This window comes from Bactrocera oleae, chromosome 4 (assembly GCF_042242935.1).
Source record: "Bactrocera oleae isolate idBacOlea1 chromosome 4, idBacOlea1, whole genome shotgun sequence".
In the NCBI taxonomy this organism is placed as follows: domain Eukaryota; kingdom Metazoa; phylum Arthropoda; class Insecta; order Diptera; family Tephritidae; genus Bactrocera; species Bactrocera oleae.
Window position 1 is genome coordinate 53,301,925 of NC_091538.1, and position 15,991 is coordinate 53,317,915.

The following is a 15,991-nucleotide window of genomic DNA, read 5'->3' on the forward strand; positions in this document are numbered from 1 at the left end:
GAATGCATATAAATATGCTCTCTGCTGCATAAACATAATCAGCTTATGACGTTGAGTATTGTTAAAAATGTACCGTAGAGGGGAGCGAAATTTATGCTCGTGCAATTTTTATTTAAAGGATGCTTCGATCTAAAAATAGTGAAATATTTTATAAAAAAATTAAAATAATAATAATTATAAAATAATCTAATTTAATAGGACGGAAAGTATGCATATTTTAGTAGTTCAAAAGAGCAGCCTTTAGCTTATAACTCGTAAATATCAACAGAAAAATAGTAAATTTATATTAACGCTAAAATCGATTGAAAAAAATTATGATTACAACACTAAATGAGATTTTGAAAAATATATGTAGCATGCTTTTAGGCGCACAAACTTTAAGTTGCTTAAAGACGCTATCTATGGAAAAATACTGGTTTAAGTGGGTATTCTAGTCTTGAAATAGATATATATATATATTTTGTTTTGTGTATATTTTTAAAGTTTTATTATTCAAGAATATGAATATGTCTACACGAGGATTTTTCAAAATTCAAATTATTTTCTTTAAACGCGCTTTTCTTTAAACTGTGAAAACGATACCCACGATTTCTCAGGTTCTACTGCAATGATTTACATGAAATTTTTAGAGAGACTTTTTTATAGACTTATCTATGTATGTCTATCCCGAAATTTCAATTTTTACTATTTTTAATTTTAAAAAATGCGAACAGTTTAAAAAAGTGTTGCAAAAATTACAATATTTTTCGAGCAGTCGCCATTTCGTAAAAAAAATGTTTTCCAACTTTATATTTATATTTTTTTCTTTTGGTTTCAAATTTCTAGGAGGTTTGAAATCGTGCGTATGGTCGTATGCCAATTTTTTGAGATATTTAATGTTTAAAATACGCGTTTAAATCGACAGGAGGCTACGAAAAACGATGTAGACTATCACTTTGATTTATAAGGAATCATATCGTTTGTAATTATTTATAAGTAAATTTTAAAAAAATATTAAAACTTAAAAAAAAAAGTAACAAATTAGTAAATGCTGCTTAAATAAGTAAATATATGCGGTCAATGAGAAGAAAGCTCAGTTTCATAGCATACGATCACTTCAAAAATCAGCTTCAAAAATTAGCAATAGCACAGTTTTAGGCGCTGGAAGTACTCATTGTTAGAAAAAGTAACGTTACTAAAACAGTTACAAGGCGAGGGTGTTCAAAAAACTGACATTTTCGTTTTGCAACTCAATTTTGAACATTTGCCTATAAAATACAATTTTTATGAGGAATAAAAATATAATTATAATTTTCGTAATTTTTTATTCTAAACTCTAATGTGAATTTACATTAATTCTATATGTAAATGAACAGTTTTCTTGCAATTTTTTTTTTTTTTTTGTAAATAAATTATCCCAAAAAGCGGTTCATTTGTCAAAACTGCCAATATCGGACCACTATAGCTTACTGCTGCAATACAAACTGAAGGATCAAAATGAAGTTCTTGTATAGAAAACTTTTTTATTTGTGAATTAATTTATTTAATTCAATTTACTTTTTAAAAAATAAGGTTTCTTATATTATATATTTGATTAATAACACAAATATAAAAATTAAATAACTTTTTTTATTATTTCACGTTTTTTTTGTATTTTAAAATTTTTTTCATTAATTTTATGTATTTTGTTTTATTATATTTATTTAATTTTCTTTTTTTTATTATTATCTCCTTTTTGGAAAATAAAATTAAATATATTATATATTTATATATTGAGTTCAGTTATTATTTAATTGAAATTAATTTTTTATTTTTATTTTATTTAATTTTTATTTATTATTTAATTTAAAATTTGTATTTATTTCTTTTTTAATGCTTTTATGTATTTAATTTTATTTTGTTTAATTATTTTCATTTAATTTTTTTGAGAAAATTTAACGAAAGGTGTTACCTACTAAAAAAAATATAAACAGAAAATGTTGCTATTCGCTTTGAAGTCCGTCTTCACACTTTTTCTAACAAACATTAATTCACACCTCTCCGTGAGCTATCAATTTTCATTAATTAAACGTAACGACGAATTCCCAACAAAAAAGTGGAGCTAATTTAGTCATAATTCCGCACATTGAAGGTAATAATTAATTGTAATTACAAAGTAAATATATGTCCATATGAGCATGAATACATTTCCGTTATAAATGTATATTTTTTTAATTCTAAAATACTTAAATAATTAACTAGTTCCACTTCGTAGCGCTGCGTCGTCGATTTTTACTAGTTGAACTTCATTGCTGTCAATGCGCAATTTCACAACCATTTTAAGATGAACTCGAACAACTCATTTTGCAAATAAATCAAATCACCGATACAAACATACAAACGTATGTATGAATATAAAGAAATTTGAGAAATTTGCTTCTACTTCGTTTTGCTGCTCTGTTGTAATAAAATCACACAAATGTGTATAAATTAGTCAGCAAGAAACCCACGTGAGCGCCTTGCTAAGCTGTCTCACCAGCCTCGACATTCAAGTTCATAGAAAGAGGTGCTCTCGCCAGCGCTCAGTGGTAATCTATTGCTTGTGCTCCGCGTACAACATTTGCACCAATATACATACAAATATACATATAGTATATGTGTAAGTATATAAGAGTACCAACTCGTGATTCCAAACTTCTTCGCCAAGAGACAACAACCACCATCACAATGCAGCAGAGTAATGACGACGGCAGTGGAGAAGCAGCGGCAACGCTGGCAGTCAGCGATGAACTCTCAACGCTCATTCGATAGATTTGGGGGCTCGTTTGTGCGCGCGTCAGCTAATCAATGATGAAGTGCTGCTGCTGATAGCATACATCTCTATACATATGTATGTATGTATGAGTGTGTGTGTGCATGGATGTCTTATACAGTTCGTATACATACAAGTATATTCACGTGCATATATTAGCCACATTTGGCCAGCTGCCATATGACTTACTATACATACATAGCTTCTAGTACAAGTATTTATAAAGAGTGATTTATCTTCGAATATAAATATATGGAATTGTGTATACTTATATGTATTTGTATGAATGTATGCATGTATGTTTGTAGATCGGTGAATGCATCAAATCCATCACAATCATTTGTATGCCGGTTTACGTTGTAAACCGATTGTTAGATAACAAATCTACATATATGAATGAACTGACGTAAAATCTGCGTATGTACATACATATACATGTACTTCAATATAAAGGTGAGCAGATAGTGAATCAGTTAGATAGGCGCGCTAATGACGAAAGAGCTGTTGTCTTTATGTTTAACCCTCCAAAGGTTAACAAATATTATGAGATATTTAAACAATTGTTATGCAACAAAATAAAAATAATTATGCAAGAATACTACTATAACTATAAAATAATTTAATTATTATAAAAAAATTAATAATTATGAAAATATTATTTTGGAACAAGTATAATATATGCACTTATGTTATTACGCAAATCAATTAATTTTATATACATATGTACATATCTTAGTAAAATATTAATTTACAACCAAATATGGATGATATTTGAATATTTGAAAGGAAAAAAAAAGTTATAAAAAAAATACTAGTTTTTTAATAAAAACACGTTTTAAAACAAAACTTTTCTTTCTAAAAATATTTATTTAACAATAAATTGAGTAAATAATTTACAGAAAATATGTATTCAAAAGAAAAATAATGCTAGAAAAATATAAACTAATGTTTGGATGAGTAATATTAAATAATAATAATCATAATAAAGGAGACATAATAAAACAAATTAAATCATATAAAGGTAAAAAAGATAAACATCAATAAAAAAATATATAAAAAATAAACGAAACGAAAATATGATAGAATTATAAAATACCAAATAATAATAAAATGAACCATAAAAACAAAACAAAAACAAATTAATTCAGCAATAAAAATATATGTACATACAGTATCGGACAAAACATTTGCAACTAAAGCGAAGTCCACGATTTTTTGTCTCTTACAAATGCCATTTTTCTTTCGAATTGCTTTTTGCTTCTTGTTTCTAAATGGCCGTAAGGAGCGTTTAAAATGCCTTCGCACCATGTTTGCAATTGAAAAAGCAAAAGATGTAAATAATTAAAAATATAAATAATTTAATAAAATATTATTTAGGAAAGAATATAATTGAATAAAATTTACAAAAGTTGAAAATAGAAGTTTGGAAGACAATTAATAAATATTATAGCAAAAAATTAATAAACATTTCATATAAATAATAAAAACAAATTAATAAATAAACAAAAAATATATTAATAATATAAAAAAAATTGATACAATTATATAAAAAAAAATATATTATTAATATAAAAAAATTAGTATTATATAAAAAAATTAATATTATATAAAAATAAAACTTAATATTATATTAAAAAATTTATATTATATAAAAAAATTAATAGTATATAAAAAATACAATTACTAATTAAAAAAATAAATAATTAAGCACAAAATGTAATACAAAAATAATATCTGAAAAATTTGGAAGAAATTAAATAAATATTATGGCAAAGAGAAACAATGTTTATAAAATATTTCATAACACAATAAATACTTATGAAACAATTTTAATATGCAAAAAATTATGTAAATAAAAATTTAATAATAATATAAAAAAAATTATAATAATAATAATAAAAAAATAATAATAATAATAAAAAATAATAATAATAATAAAAAATAATAATAATAATAAAAATATTTAATAAAAAAATAATCATTATAAAAAATAATCATAATAAAAAAATAATCATAATAAAAAAATAATCATAATAAAAAAATAATCACAATAAAAAAATAATAATAATACAAAAATTTTAATAATAATAAAATTATAAAAATTAAAATAGTATAATAAAACAAAAAAAAATATAAAAATTAAAATATAATAAAACAAAGAAAATTATAAAATATATATAAAAAAAAAACAAAAAAAATAAAAAAAAATTTTTTTACAAAACAATGAGTAAAGATTTGTAACAACCAAAAAAAATATTTTGACTTTTTTATTAGAAAGTTAATAAGTCGATGTAAAATTTATAAATAAAAAATTATTTTAAGCGAACAAAAATAACTAAAAAATATTTATAAAAAAATTAAACAAAAAAAAATATTTATAAAAAAAAATAATTTAAAAAAAAATAAATATTTATACAAAAAAAAAAATTATAAAAAAAATATATTTATGACGAAAAAATTTATTTATAATGAAGAAAAGATATTTGTGAATTCTGCATTTTAATATACATAGCTCTTTCACTTGTCTTTACGCTTACCTTACTCCAAAAATTCTTATAAAACATAAACTCTGCTTTTTCATACTAAACTATATTCTCATTGAAGTTATATAAAAAACACTTAAAATTGTACTTAAAATAATTTCTGCTTCTTGCAACGACTGCAGCGCCAAAAATAGGCAGCATGAGACATATACACACTTTCAACCGTTGTCCTTTAATCGCTTTGGCAGATGACCGTAAAGAGATTGGACATAAAATGCAAGTAATCCTCCTCCACCAGTTGCACATAGGAGAGAGGCGTATAGCTGGGCTCCTCAGGTGGAAAATATTGTATTTCCTCCAGCACTTCCACCTCATCATCATCTTGAACATCAACAATTTGATCTCTGCTGGCGCTGTTACGTTTCACCTCACTGCTCAACGGTGCAGGATCGCCCTGACGGCGCAGCGGTGGACGCGGCAGCTGCGGTGTGGAAGACGCTGCTGTTGGGTGCTGCTGCTGCGCATGCCCTCCGGCGCCAATAGGACTAATCACACGCGACATATCGAAGGCTGTGCCTGATGGCGTCTGCTGGTGTTGCTGACGGCTGTGCTCTTGTTGCAAATGCAGACGACGCACCACATTCACACGCAAATCGTTGGAGTGACGACGTGCACCCGACTGCGTCGGTGACAGACGTGTTGTCGTAGTTGCCGAACTGCTCGCTGTTGCGCTGTTAGCAGCACCAGCTGATCCACCTGTCAATTCCATAAACACCAAGCCATGCTTGCGGCGGTACCACATTTCGCGGTGCTCACGATGATCGATCAGCACCTTTTTGCGCACGAATTCATGGAACGTCAAGAGTTCGGTGCTAATCTCACGCCGCACGATTTGTTTTTCGCGTGCCGGCAAGTAGGGATTTTTCAGCGCCAACATGCTCTGCGAGGCGGCTAACATTAGTACATGTTCGAGTGCGAGCAGGCAAAGTTCACCATCCAGATTGGTCAGCAGCTCGTTGGGTGGGCAATTCGCTGAGGAAACCGATGTAATAGAGACGGATTTCGAGAATTGTCGTTGTGAGCGTGCCAGCGCGGTTGCGCCGCTGGCATGCGGCGTAGTGACGCCATCTCTGCTGATAGGTAATACGTTGAGCGGCACTTCGTGGAAGCCGTGACCTTGCTGCAAGCGTAAAATATGCGTTTATTGTATTTGTAATATTTTATGTGCGTAAATATTTCACTTACAAGATTGAGTACTTTCGTAAAAACACCAACAATGCTCAGCACTGTGCCAAAAGTCAGCGTTATGGCAGTCTCGTTCAATTTGGGCGCGCCAAAATGTATTTCGAAAATCGGTTCCCACTTGCTGACCAAAAATTCAGGTGCGCATATCAAGTCCAGCAATTTGGGGCTGAAGCGCTGTAGGCATTGTACACTTAACGTAATGATTTCGGTGAGGCTAAATTAATAAAAAAATATATATATGTATATGTAAATATTTGGTGTTGAATGGGTGCCACTCACTTGTTGAATGCGTTGATGACTTCGTCGGTGAAACCCGGTCGCTCAATGTCTGATAATATGTCCAATTGCAAATTGCGACCGGCTATGAGACATTTCAGATTTTTCGGCTGATGAAACATTGATATGGCATGCCCCATTAGCACTTGTACGGAGCGCTGGGAATAAAAAGGAGGGCAAAGTTAATTAAAATAAGAAAAAAATTAGAAAAGACAAGAAAAAACGTTAATTTCAGTTGTACCAGAGCTATAATACCCTTCAAAAATACAAAATATTCCTTACAAGAACATGATTTTGATCGGTCAGTTTGTATAGCAATTATATAATATAGTGACTCGATTTAAGCAATTTCTTCGGCGATTGCACTATTGCCTTAGAAAACAATTTATGCCTAATTTTTTGAAGATATCTCGTCAAATGAAAAACTTTCAATACAAGCACTTAATTCCGATCGATTAGTTTGGATGCCAAACTTAGTATACCCCATTCAGGGTATAATTAATATTAACTCTAGTTTTGTAGATAACAACTGTTCATCGATAAGATTAACTTGATTACTTTATTTGTTGTTTTATATGGTAAACATGCATCGAGCGTTATTGCGCCTAATTATATGCAACGTTTTTGTAAACACGAACGGATAGTCTACTTTTAGGATGAGCATTGAATTGCTTACCAAAAACTTCAAAGTACAGTCTACTTTGAGGATGATGTGATAAAATAAAGTAATTACTAAGAATTCTTTCAACACTCCTATAGCAACCTAGCAATAAAAAATCCGACAACTCTATACACTTTAAATATATACGAAACTCCACTCACCATTAAATTGAACAACGACTGCGAGTGTTCCAAACGCCACAGTGTCTCGAACTCAACCAAATTCGACACCAAAGTAACTGAGCTCTTGATCAGCTCCATTGCCGCCGGTTCCAGCGTCTGTTTGGCCAACAGTAGTGAGTCCACCAAATATACCTCATGAATACCCACAAATTGTAAGGCGTGTTTCACAAAGTAATGCTTGTGTTTCTCGAACAAGATTGTGACCAAGGTGATGCCACGCGTATAAATGGGCCACCATTTCTGCATCGTCCAGCTATGCTCCTCTGCTTTCGTTTGACCCAGCACAGCGAAGTTGGACTGCAAGAGCTCCTTTGGTGGCAACAATTTTAGCCACAAATAATCGCCGACATCGCAATGTAAAAATTCCGCCGAGCAATTGCCCTTCGCAAAGACAATAAGCACATCCAGCAGTTCGACAGACAGTTTTTGCTTGCTATACAGCTGTAATATGGAGCTGGCGCAACTCAGCAAACGTTGAAATACTTTATTGACAATGAATGGCAAATCCCAGTTACCGGGACCGGCATCGTGAAATATGCTCGCCACCGTTTTGAGTAGATTAAAGCTCAATACGAGTGAGTTTGAGGAAGTCTGTTGCAAATTCTCCAGCTCCTGTTTTGCTTGCTTCTCTACACGTGCGCTATTCTCCAAGGTTTGCAATTCCGAGCAAATAATGCTTACGACTGAGTAGAGGAAATTTAGCGCGGCGTCGGAGTCATTTAGCAACTCTACAGCCAGCAAATCGGCACATTTAATAGTAAAGGCGAGACACGCCTCTTTGGCGCGCAAATGCAAATCTTCATAGCAGGAAGATAGGCGACTAAGCAGTTTAATGAGCTGTTTCAACATTTCAACATCCTCCTCGGGACTATCTGTGTACGAGAGTTTGAAGCTAAGCAATACAAAGAGATACAGCTCGCTAAGCACGATAAATGGACGTAAATCTTCGATGAATTCAGCGCGATCCACGAGCGTGACAAGCGTTTGCTCAGCCAGCTTCTTCAATTGTTTGGGTGGCACTTCAGCGAATTGCGGTTGCTTCTTCAGCAGTATTATTAGAAAACTTTTGAAAGCTGCCAGACGACATAGCCACTCGGGCACATCTTCGCTAAACAGCTCTACAGCGCAATACGGATTCGCTGCGGCCGTTTTTGGCATATCATATACATAGTTAAGCCATTTAATGAAATTTGACGTCTGGAAGAAGCGCAAAACAACTTCCTTCAACTCACTATTGCCATTCGGTGGCGTGGAGAATATTTCAATGGAGAGTATATTCAACAGCTGTGTATAGACACGCGCATTTTTGCCCAATGTGCTGAATAGAGGATTACAAAGTTGTGTCCAAAATTTCGGACGTTTAGTGAGCTCTTCCACCAGACTCTGCATGCCATTCTTCCAGAGCGAATGGAAGATGTTCATTATTTTATTAGGCAACGTATGCTCCACTATTTGCGAGTCCTTTGCCACCGCCTCTAGATAGTCCTCTAAGAAAGTTAAAATGCTATCAGCAATTTGCACACCAGCCTCCTTGCCCAAGAAGCGTTTCTCTTGTGTGGCATTCACTTTGAAGAATGCCTCCGTCACGCCAGGCTGCTTTTCAATGCATGCCTCCACCAGCTCCAATATGGCGACCTTTAACGAATCGCTCTCCAATTCATCAGGTAAACGCTGCAGAAATGTTAAACGTATCTGATCTGGTTCCATATCGAGACATGCCAACAAAGACATATTAAATTCGAGCGCTATGCGTCGCAAGAGCCGACACGACAGTATTGGCAGCCAGCGATCGAAGATATTGCTCATGTAGCTCGTAACAACCGGTATGATGCGTAGCGTATCGCGTTGCTTGGGTTGCGTGTAGATTAAGGCTTCGAGTGGCGATAAATCGCTGGTCTCCTGCGTAGCCGGTTTCAAGCGCAGCAATTGCATGAGTATGCGCATAGCTAAACGCACGAGCAGCACGATGCCATGTGACTGTTGTATCATCCAATTGGACTCCATCTCCATGGTGTGCTGTAAGTAGGCATTGCCCAGCGCGACAAAACTGAAAGAAGTGTGGTTATTAAAAAAAAATTGTTTAAGGTTATGTTTTGCTTACCGCAATAGAACCATGCCGTTCTCGATATTCGACAAACTATGTATGCATATGTCGCGCAAGAATTGCTTTTCTGCGTTTATTTTTTCATTTTTGTCATCCAGGCTGGTGACCGTATCCAATATGTCGCATACGAAACCCATAATTTCGGTATAAATTTTGTGACGCTCTGTTTGTGACTGGAAGCCCCAAGCATGCATATGTGGAAATACTTCGCGCAGCAAAAATATTAAACCGGGTATCTCGATTTTAAAGAAGTTATTGCGTTGCAGCTGTTGGCATATGAGAATATAATATTAAATAAATTTGAGATAATTAATTAATAAATAATAAATTCAAAAATATTATATAAAAATAATTTAAAACACAAAAAAAAATATATATATGTAAAAAAAAACTATATAAAAAAAAATAAATAAAAAAAAATAAATAAAAAATTAAATAACAAAAAATTAATTTAAAAAAAAAAGAAATAAAAAAAATCAATAATAAAATTTAAAAAAATAAACTTAATAAAATAATTTTAAAAAAATTTAACAAATAAAATAAAATAAAGAAAATAAAAAATAAATATTTAAAGAAAATTTTAAATATTTAATAAAACAAATTAAAAAAAAATTTGAAAAATGTAAATAAAAAAATAAATTACGAAACTAATAAAAAGATAGAAAAACGTAAAAATATATAAAAAAATAACAATAAAATTAAATTTAAAAATTTAAAATAAAAATAATACTAACAAAGAAAAAATTAGAAACAAATAAAAAACTTAAAATAAAAATCGTTAACTTTCATAATAATACCCTTCACAAATAAAAAATGCAGCTATATGCTATAATGTAGTGTTGCCTAGGATAATAGAATATTAATTCAAATCAAATTTAGTAAAGATATATTGTCAAATAAAAAAGTATAGCCATACTATGACTTGATTTTGATCGTGCAGTTTGTATGACAGCTATATGCCTTTAACAATTTCTTTGATGATTGCACCGCTGCTTTGGGCAATAATCTATGCCAAATTTCATTTCAAAAATTTTCATACAAGGACTTGATTTTGATATCTAAATCTGCATGGCAGCTATATACCATAGTGGCCCAATAACGGCGATTCCGACAAGTTATTAGCTTTTTGAGGCGAAAAAAACGTGTGCAAAATTTCAGATCGATATATCAAAAACAGAGGGACTGTTCGCGCTCATAGACTAACGGACAGCAACAGCTACATCAGCGGTGACTCAGCTCATGACGCTAATAGTTTACATACTACTACTACATATACTTTACAGGACCAACATCGTTTCCGACCGTGTGTTACAAACATCATGGCAAACTCAATATATCCTGTTCAGAATAAAAAAAATATGTATAAGAAAAATAATTTTAAATTAGTCACCTTAGTGTACGTGCGCAGAAAGCCTATATAGGCTATCAAAAAATCATAGCGCTCCAATTTCTTCTCCACATCAATCAAATAGGTGCCGACAACACGCGAATCGAAGCAGATGCCCAGCGCATATTCTTTGTAATTATCGAGCGTTTCATTAGTTATAGCTGGCAAGATATGCAAATTTACGACGCGTGCGTAAATCTCTGCATCCACTAAAGGCAAAAGCATTGTGCAAACATTTAAACAATTGGCCAACATCTGCACCGGTGGCTGCGGCACCGCCTTAAACTTATTCAGCAAATCAATACACATCTCGGTGGGATGCACCATTTCAGCGCTGATCGCGCTGAGCGCCTTTGTGCGTTGCAAAACATTTTGTAGATACTCAAGACCCGCATTAATGCGACGCACGCGTTCATTTTGCGACCAATCACCCTGATTCTGCCCCGTCTCCGCAAGTAAACAGTTGATTTCGTGATGTAGAACTATAAAATAATTGAGTGTGATACGAAAATGCACACAATAACCTTCGGGACGTGACATGATAGCCGCTGTTGTATTTGCCGGTATAATGAAATCCAAATGGGAGAATGGCATTATGTCGGCAGTGAGTATGTAGTCTTCTTCATTGATGGCGCGCAAAGGATAACGGCTTTCATCGTATATATCAGTGTATATAGGTAGTGATTCAAGCTGAGTTTTTATCTAGAAAGCAAGTAAGAATGTAAGTAAGGTTATTGGTAATGCGCCTAAAGCTATGCTTACAAAATTTGACATGCCCGCTTTGGTAAGTGCACTCGCAAGCATTGACAGATGCACAAAATCTATGGGAAATGTCTCCAAAAGTGTATTGAATAAGGAACGCACACCTTTTTCTGAAAATAAGCAATATTTGTATAATTTTCCACTTCTCTTTGGTAAGCTTTGAATAAACTCACCTTCATCCGCACAAAACTCTTTCGCCAGTGTTGGCCACGACAGCAGCTCGCACAGCAATTCATATATGTAGGGATGACGTGCACACGAGCCATCACTATCGAAGAAATTACACATATGCGTAAGCATATTATAGACAGTCTTTCTAACTATGCGCGACACCAAGCTGTCATCCTGAAAATATTATATAATTCTTAATACGCTTACAATGTCAATATAAAGCAATCACACTACCTTAAACATGGAACTTGTTAGCAGGTTGTGCAAATACTCAAAACAACGCAGGTCAATGGCGCGTTTACCCATCAGCTGGCATGGCAGAAAGGCTTCCGCATCCTCAATGGCTTTTGTAAAGCGCATTTTCAGCAACATCCAACCTAGCAGTAGCGGACCATTTTCGGGATTATGATACATACGTATGATTTTCTTATCCAACAAGTCGATAATATTCAGCGCTAAAGCAGAGGCTGTGTCGCTCAAATCGATACACTTCAAAAGCAAGATGGTCTCCGAGTACGCCAAACGTGTCATTAGCTCATTATGTAGCGGTTTCGCAATATCCAAGTAACTTTGTTGTCTGCCAAAAGTGTGTTGTCGAAAGCAGTCGAATATTTTCTGTATATGCTTCAATTCGAATGGTGAATGTTCACAAATGAGCAACAGGATGTGTAGTACTTCGTTGATTTCGCGTGCATTGCCCTCCGACCAGACAATCAAACGTGTGTGATAATCGAAAAACTCACCGTTAGCCAGCTGATTAGGTGGATATGCATTAATGAGTTGCTCCAATTGACTGAGGTAGGAATCACGTAGTTTCGGCAGTGTAATTTTATTCAAAATCTCTTTGTATTGCGTGTGGTAGGGATGATTGGGTGTATTGTAGAAGATTAATAAATTTTTAACAATTTTGAGTACGATCATGCGTTCAAGCGTATAATAACCCCAAATATCATCGAGTAGTTTGCTCATATTACTCTCTGATGAAATATGTGTCGCGAGCGAGCTGGCGGAGCCGCGATATTCATTGGTTAGATAGTAGCAGAGTATTTCCCAGCATTGTTGCGACTCCAAATCCTAATGCCAAATTACGTGTATGTATTGTATATATTTAGTAAAACATTTTTAAATAACATACCAACAACTCTTGCAAATTCTGCGTGAATGGCAGTAGTTTCTGCTGCTTCTTCTCTTTCAGCAAGTCTTCCAATTTCACATTGGAGGCTGCACGTTTGCGAAATTGCAGCACACCATCTTGTAGTTCCTTCGACACATTCAACAATTCTTCACGCACAGTGCTTTCTGGTGTTTCATGGTGTATGCCGGACACAAGTTGCCACAGGCGTTTCCAATCGGTGCTGTAGTGTTTGTAGTGTTGCAATATATTTATTTACTCGTGGTAATCTATAATAAATTACTTACATTACACTGCCATTTGCACTCATTGCTTGCTGTTTGCGGTTTTTCAGTATCTTCTTAATTATTTAGCAGAAATTTCACTTAAAATTTGTAAATTAACTACGAACGTGAAATCCTATGCATAGCTCAGCTGCCAAATATTCCGAAACGATGCGGTTGTCAATTGTCAAAAGCAGCTGTTTGTTTTGGCACGCTATTGTAATAGATTCGCTGATTAGCTTGTGCTAAAGTAGTAGCGCATGGATTTTTAACCGTTTGAATTGTTTTAGCGCTTTTGTGATATTTAAACAATGCTGTTTTGTTTAGAGTGATTTATTTTATTTTAAAAGTGAATTTAGATTAAGTGTAGTGAAGTCTATAAAACTCTATTTGAACTTTTGGTGGCCAGGTTGAGATGGTATGTTATTTCTACAGGCTTATAAAGTAAACCTAGTCATAGGAAATCTTGCTGTCTCTTGTACAACAACAACCTTAAGCTATTTCTTTTCTTCTTTTTGTTATTGTTGCGTTCCTTTTCATATTCATATTTCCTTAAAAGTTTGACATTTGAGTGCCCGAATTTTGTGTGATTCTAAAGAATAGTGCTATATAAATCGAATTTTAATTAAAAGCATTTTAAACTAATTACGTGTAGATTTAACAAAACATGTGTATGTATTTCTTTATATGTGTGCGCGAAATTAATGCATTTTTTGCTTGATTATAACAACAAAATTTTAAATAAGATCAATGACATATTTTCAAATATGTGCAAGTTTTTATAATTACGTGAAAAATTTAAAGTAATAAGTGATTTTTTCTAGGAATATTGTCAACCAATTGTGTACATTTTGACCACACTACACTTTAAGTCAAGGTAAGCTCACTAAGTTTCAATAAATTATCTTATTTGTTATATAAGTATGTTATATGATCAGACGGCAATATATGCATACATAGATATATATACATATAGTTGTTCTCGGCGATTCTCATATTTGGCATATCGAGACTAGGAAACTAGTTACAGCCCAATTTTATCAATTTTTGGCAGCGAATACCATATGGGCTGAAAAGTCTTCGAACTGATCGAGACATCGCCCATAAACGTAAATCTCTATTCTTGCCTTCGAGCGCTAACTCTAACTAGAATACTGTCAGAGTTTCATTTCATTTCATCCAATTATTTTCAAGTTATTGGTCTCAAGGTTACGCTTCTTCTGCTATTTTTACTAATATTTAAAAAATTTAGTTCTGTGTTTTGATAAAACACCGTTGATCCTAAGAAATCATTTTTTTCCTCTCGCAACGCGAGAAAACAACGGAAACATTTAAAATTTTTTTTTGCGTGACCGTAAAATGAAATTGATTGAGTTAGTTAATATCAGAGGCTCATAGGCAGGGGCGTATCCAGGCTTGCGGAAAGGGCAAAGGCGGTTTTGAAAAATTGCTGTTATTTAGAAGATAATTTTTTAACAGCAGATGTTAATGAAAATATGGACAGTGCTCGTATATCGAATTATTCAAGAATATTTGTAAATGAAAAGTGGGAAAATTGAGGTGAACCTGCTAGATTTGGCCACAAGCGACTATTTGCCCTAACTCAGCTCAGAAAGTAACTCGTTGAAAAAATATTTCATTCAATTGATGGTGTTAAGTCAAAACCAAATACCTATTTAGAGAGTATGAAAGTATTCATGTTAGAGGACCGCCTAACGCTAGATGGGGATTAGTCGAATAATAAAGCCATATTTTCAACGAAAACAAAAAAAAACGTTAACCCTTGATAACTCCAATAATATCCTTCACGGTCAGTTTATATGACATCTATGTACATATGTACATACAGGTTGGTTGAAAAGTTTCTGCGCTCGAAATGAGAAATTACTGTTTTTGGTACGAAATAAATTTTTTTTATTCTATATAATGTGCCTTAACTTCAATACATTTATTCCATCCCTATTATGACTTTCCGGAAGCTCTGCAAAATACTTGTCTACGACTGTAATAGCTTTTTCTCTAATCTGGTGAATACGTTAGATGCTCAAGCAATTCGTACTTGAATTCGTTGAATTTCGTCATTGTTAAAATACCTTTGTGATCAGCTACATTGTCTTGATGAAAAATTACTTTTTGTGCTGCAAATCAGGTCTTTACTAACGTTTTTTTTTTCATCTAGCTGATCCAAAAGGCTGCAATAATAATCGGAGTTTATTGTTTTACCTTTGTGCAGATATTTAAACAAAAAATTTCCTTTTGCACCCCAAAAAACTAATACCATAACATTATTTTCTGATCGTTGTGACTTCACCTGCTTTGGAGCTGAACAACCAGCTTCAGTCCATTGTAAATGTTCTTGTTTCAATTTACGATAATGGTGGTAGATCCAAGTCTCATCCATAGTTATAAAACCAGAGAACGTAGAAGAACGTTCTCTGATAAAACGACGCAAGAAATCGGTTTTATTCAGCTTAAAACGCTCCAAATTATTCTGAGAAATTTGTTTTCGATCCAGTTTTTGTTAAATTGTTAATGTGTGCGGCACTAACTCTCCA

The 15,991-nt window shown here is 33.1% G+C and overlaps 1 protein-coding gene across 1 annotated transcript; it reads right to left on the reverse strand.

The window, feature by feature from the left end:
- Positions 1-5,343: 5,343 nt before the first annotated feature.
- Positions 5,344-13,597, reverse strand: Nup188 (nuclear pore complex protein Nup188). Its single transcript, XM_036363232.2, has 11 exons — positions 13,461-13,597; positions 13,177-13,396; positions 12,276-13,115; positions 12,044-12,215; positions 11,871-11,980; positions 11,112-11,810; positions 9,719-9,987; positions 7,597-9,664; positions 6,778-6,932; positions 6,499-6,712; positions 5,344-6,433 (listed from the first exon to the last, which is right to left on the reverse strand). The coding sequence occupies exons 1-11, from the start codon at positions 13,481-13,483 to the stop codon at positions 5,486-5,488; spliced, it is 5,718 nt and encodes a 1,905-aa protein (XP_036219125.2). The 5' UTR covers positions 13,484-13,597; the 3' UTR covers positions 5,344-5,485.
- Between the last annotated feature and the right edge of the window lie 2,394 nt (positions 13,598-15,991).

Excerpts from the sequence above, each read along its gene's own strand:
- Nup188 (XM_036363232.2), bottom strand. The coding sequence starts at position 13,483 with ATGAGTGCAAATGGCAGTGTAAT. Across the intron at positions 13,397-13,460 it reads AGTGCAAATGGCAGTGTAAT|CACCGATTGGAAACGCCTGT; the intron begins GTAAGTAATTTA and ends CAAACACTACAG. Across the intron at positions 6,933-7,596 it reads AGTCGTTGTTCAATTTAATG|CGCTCCGTACAAGTGCTAAT; the intron begins GTGAGTGGAGTT and ends TTTTATTCCCAG.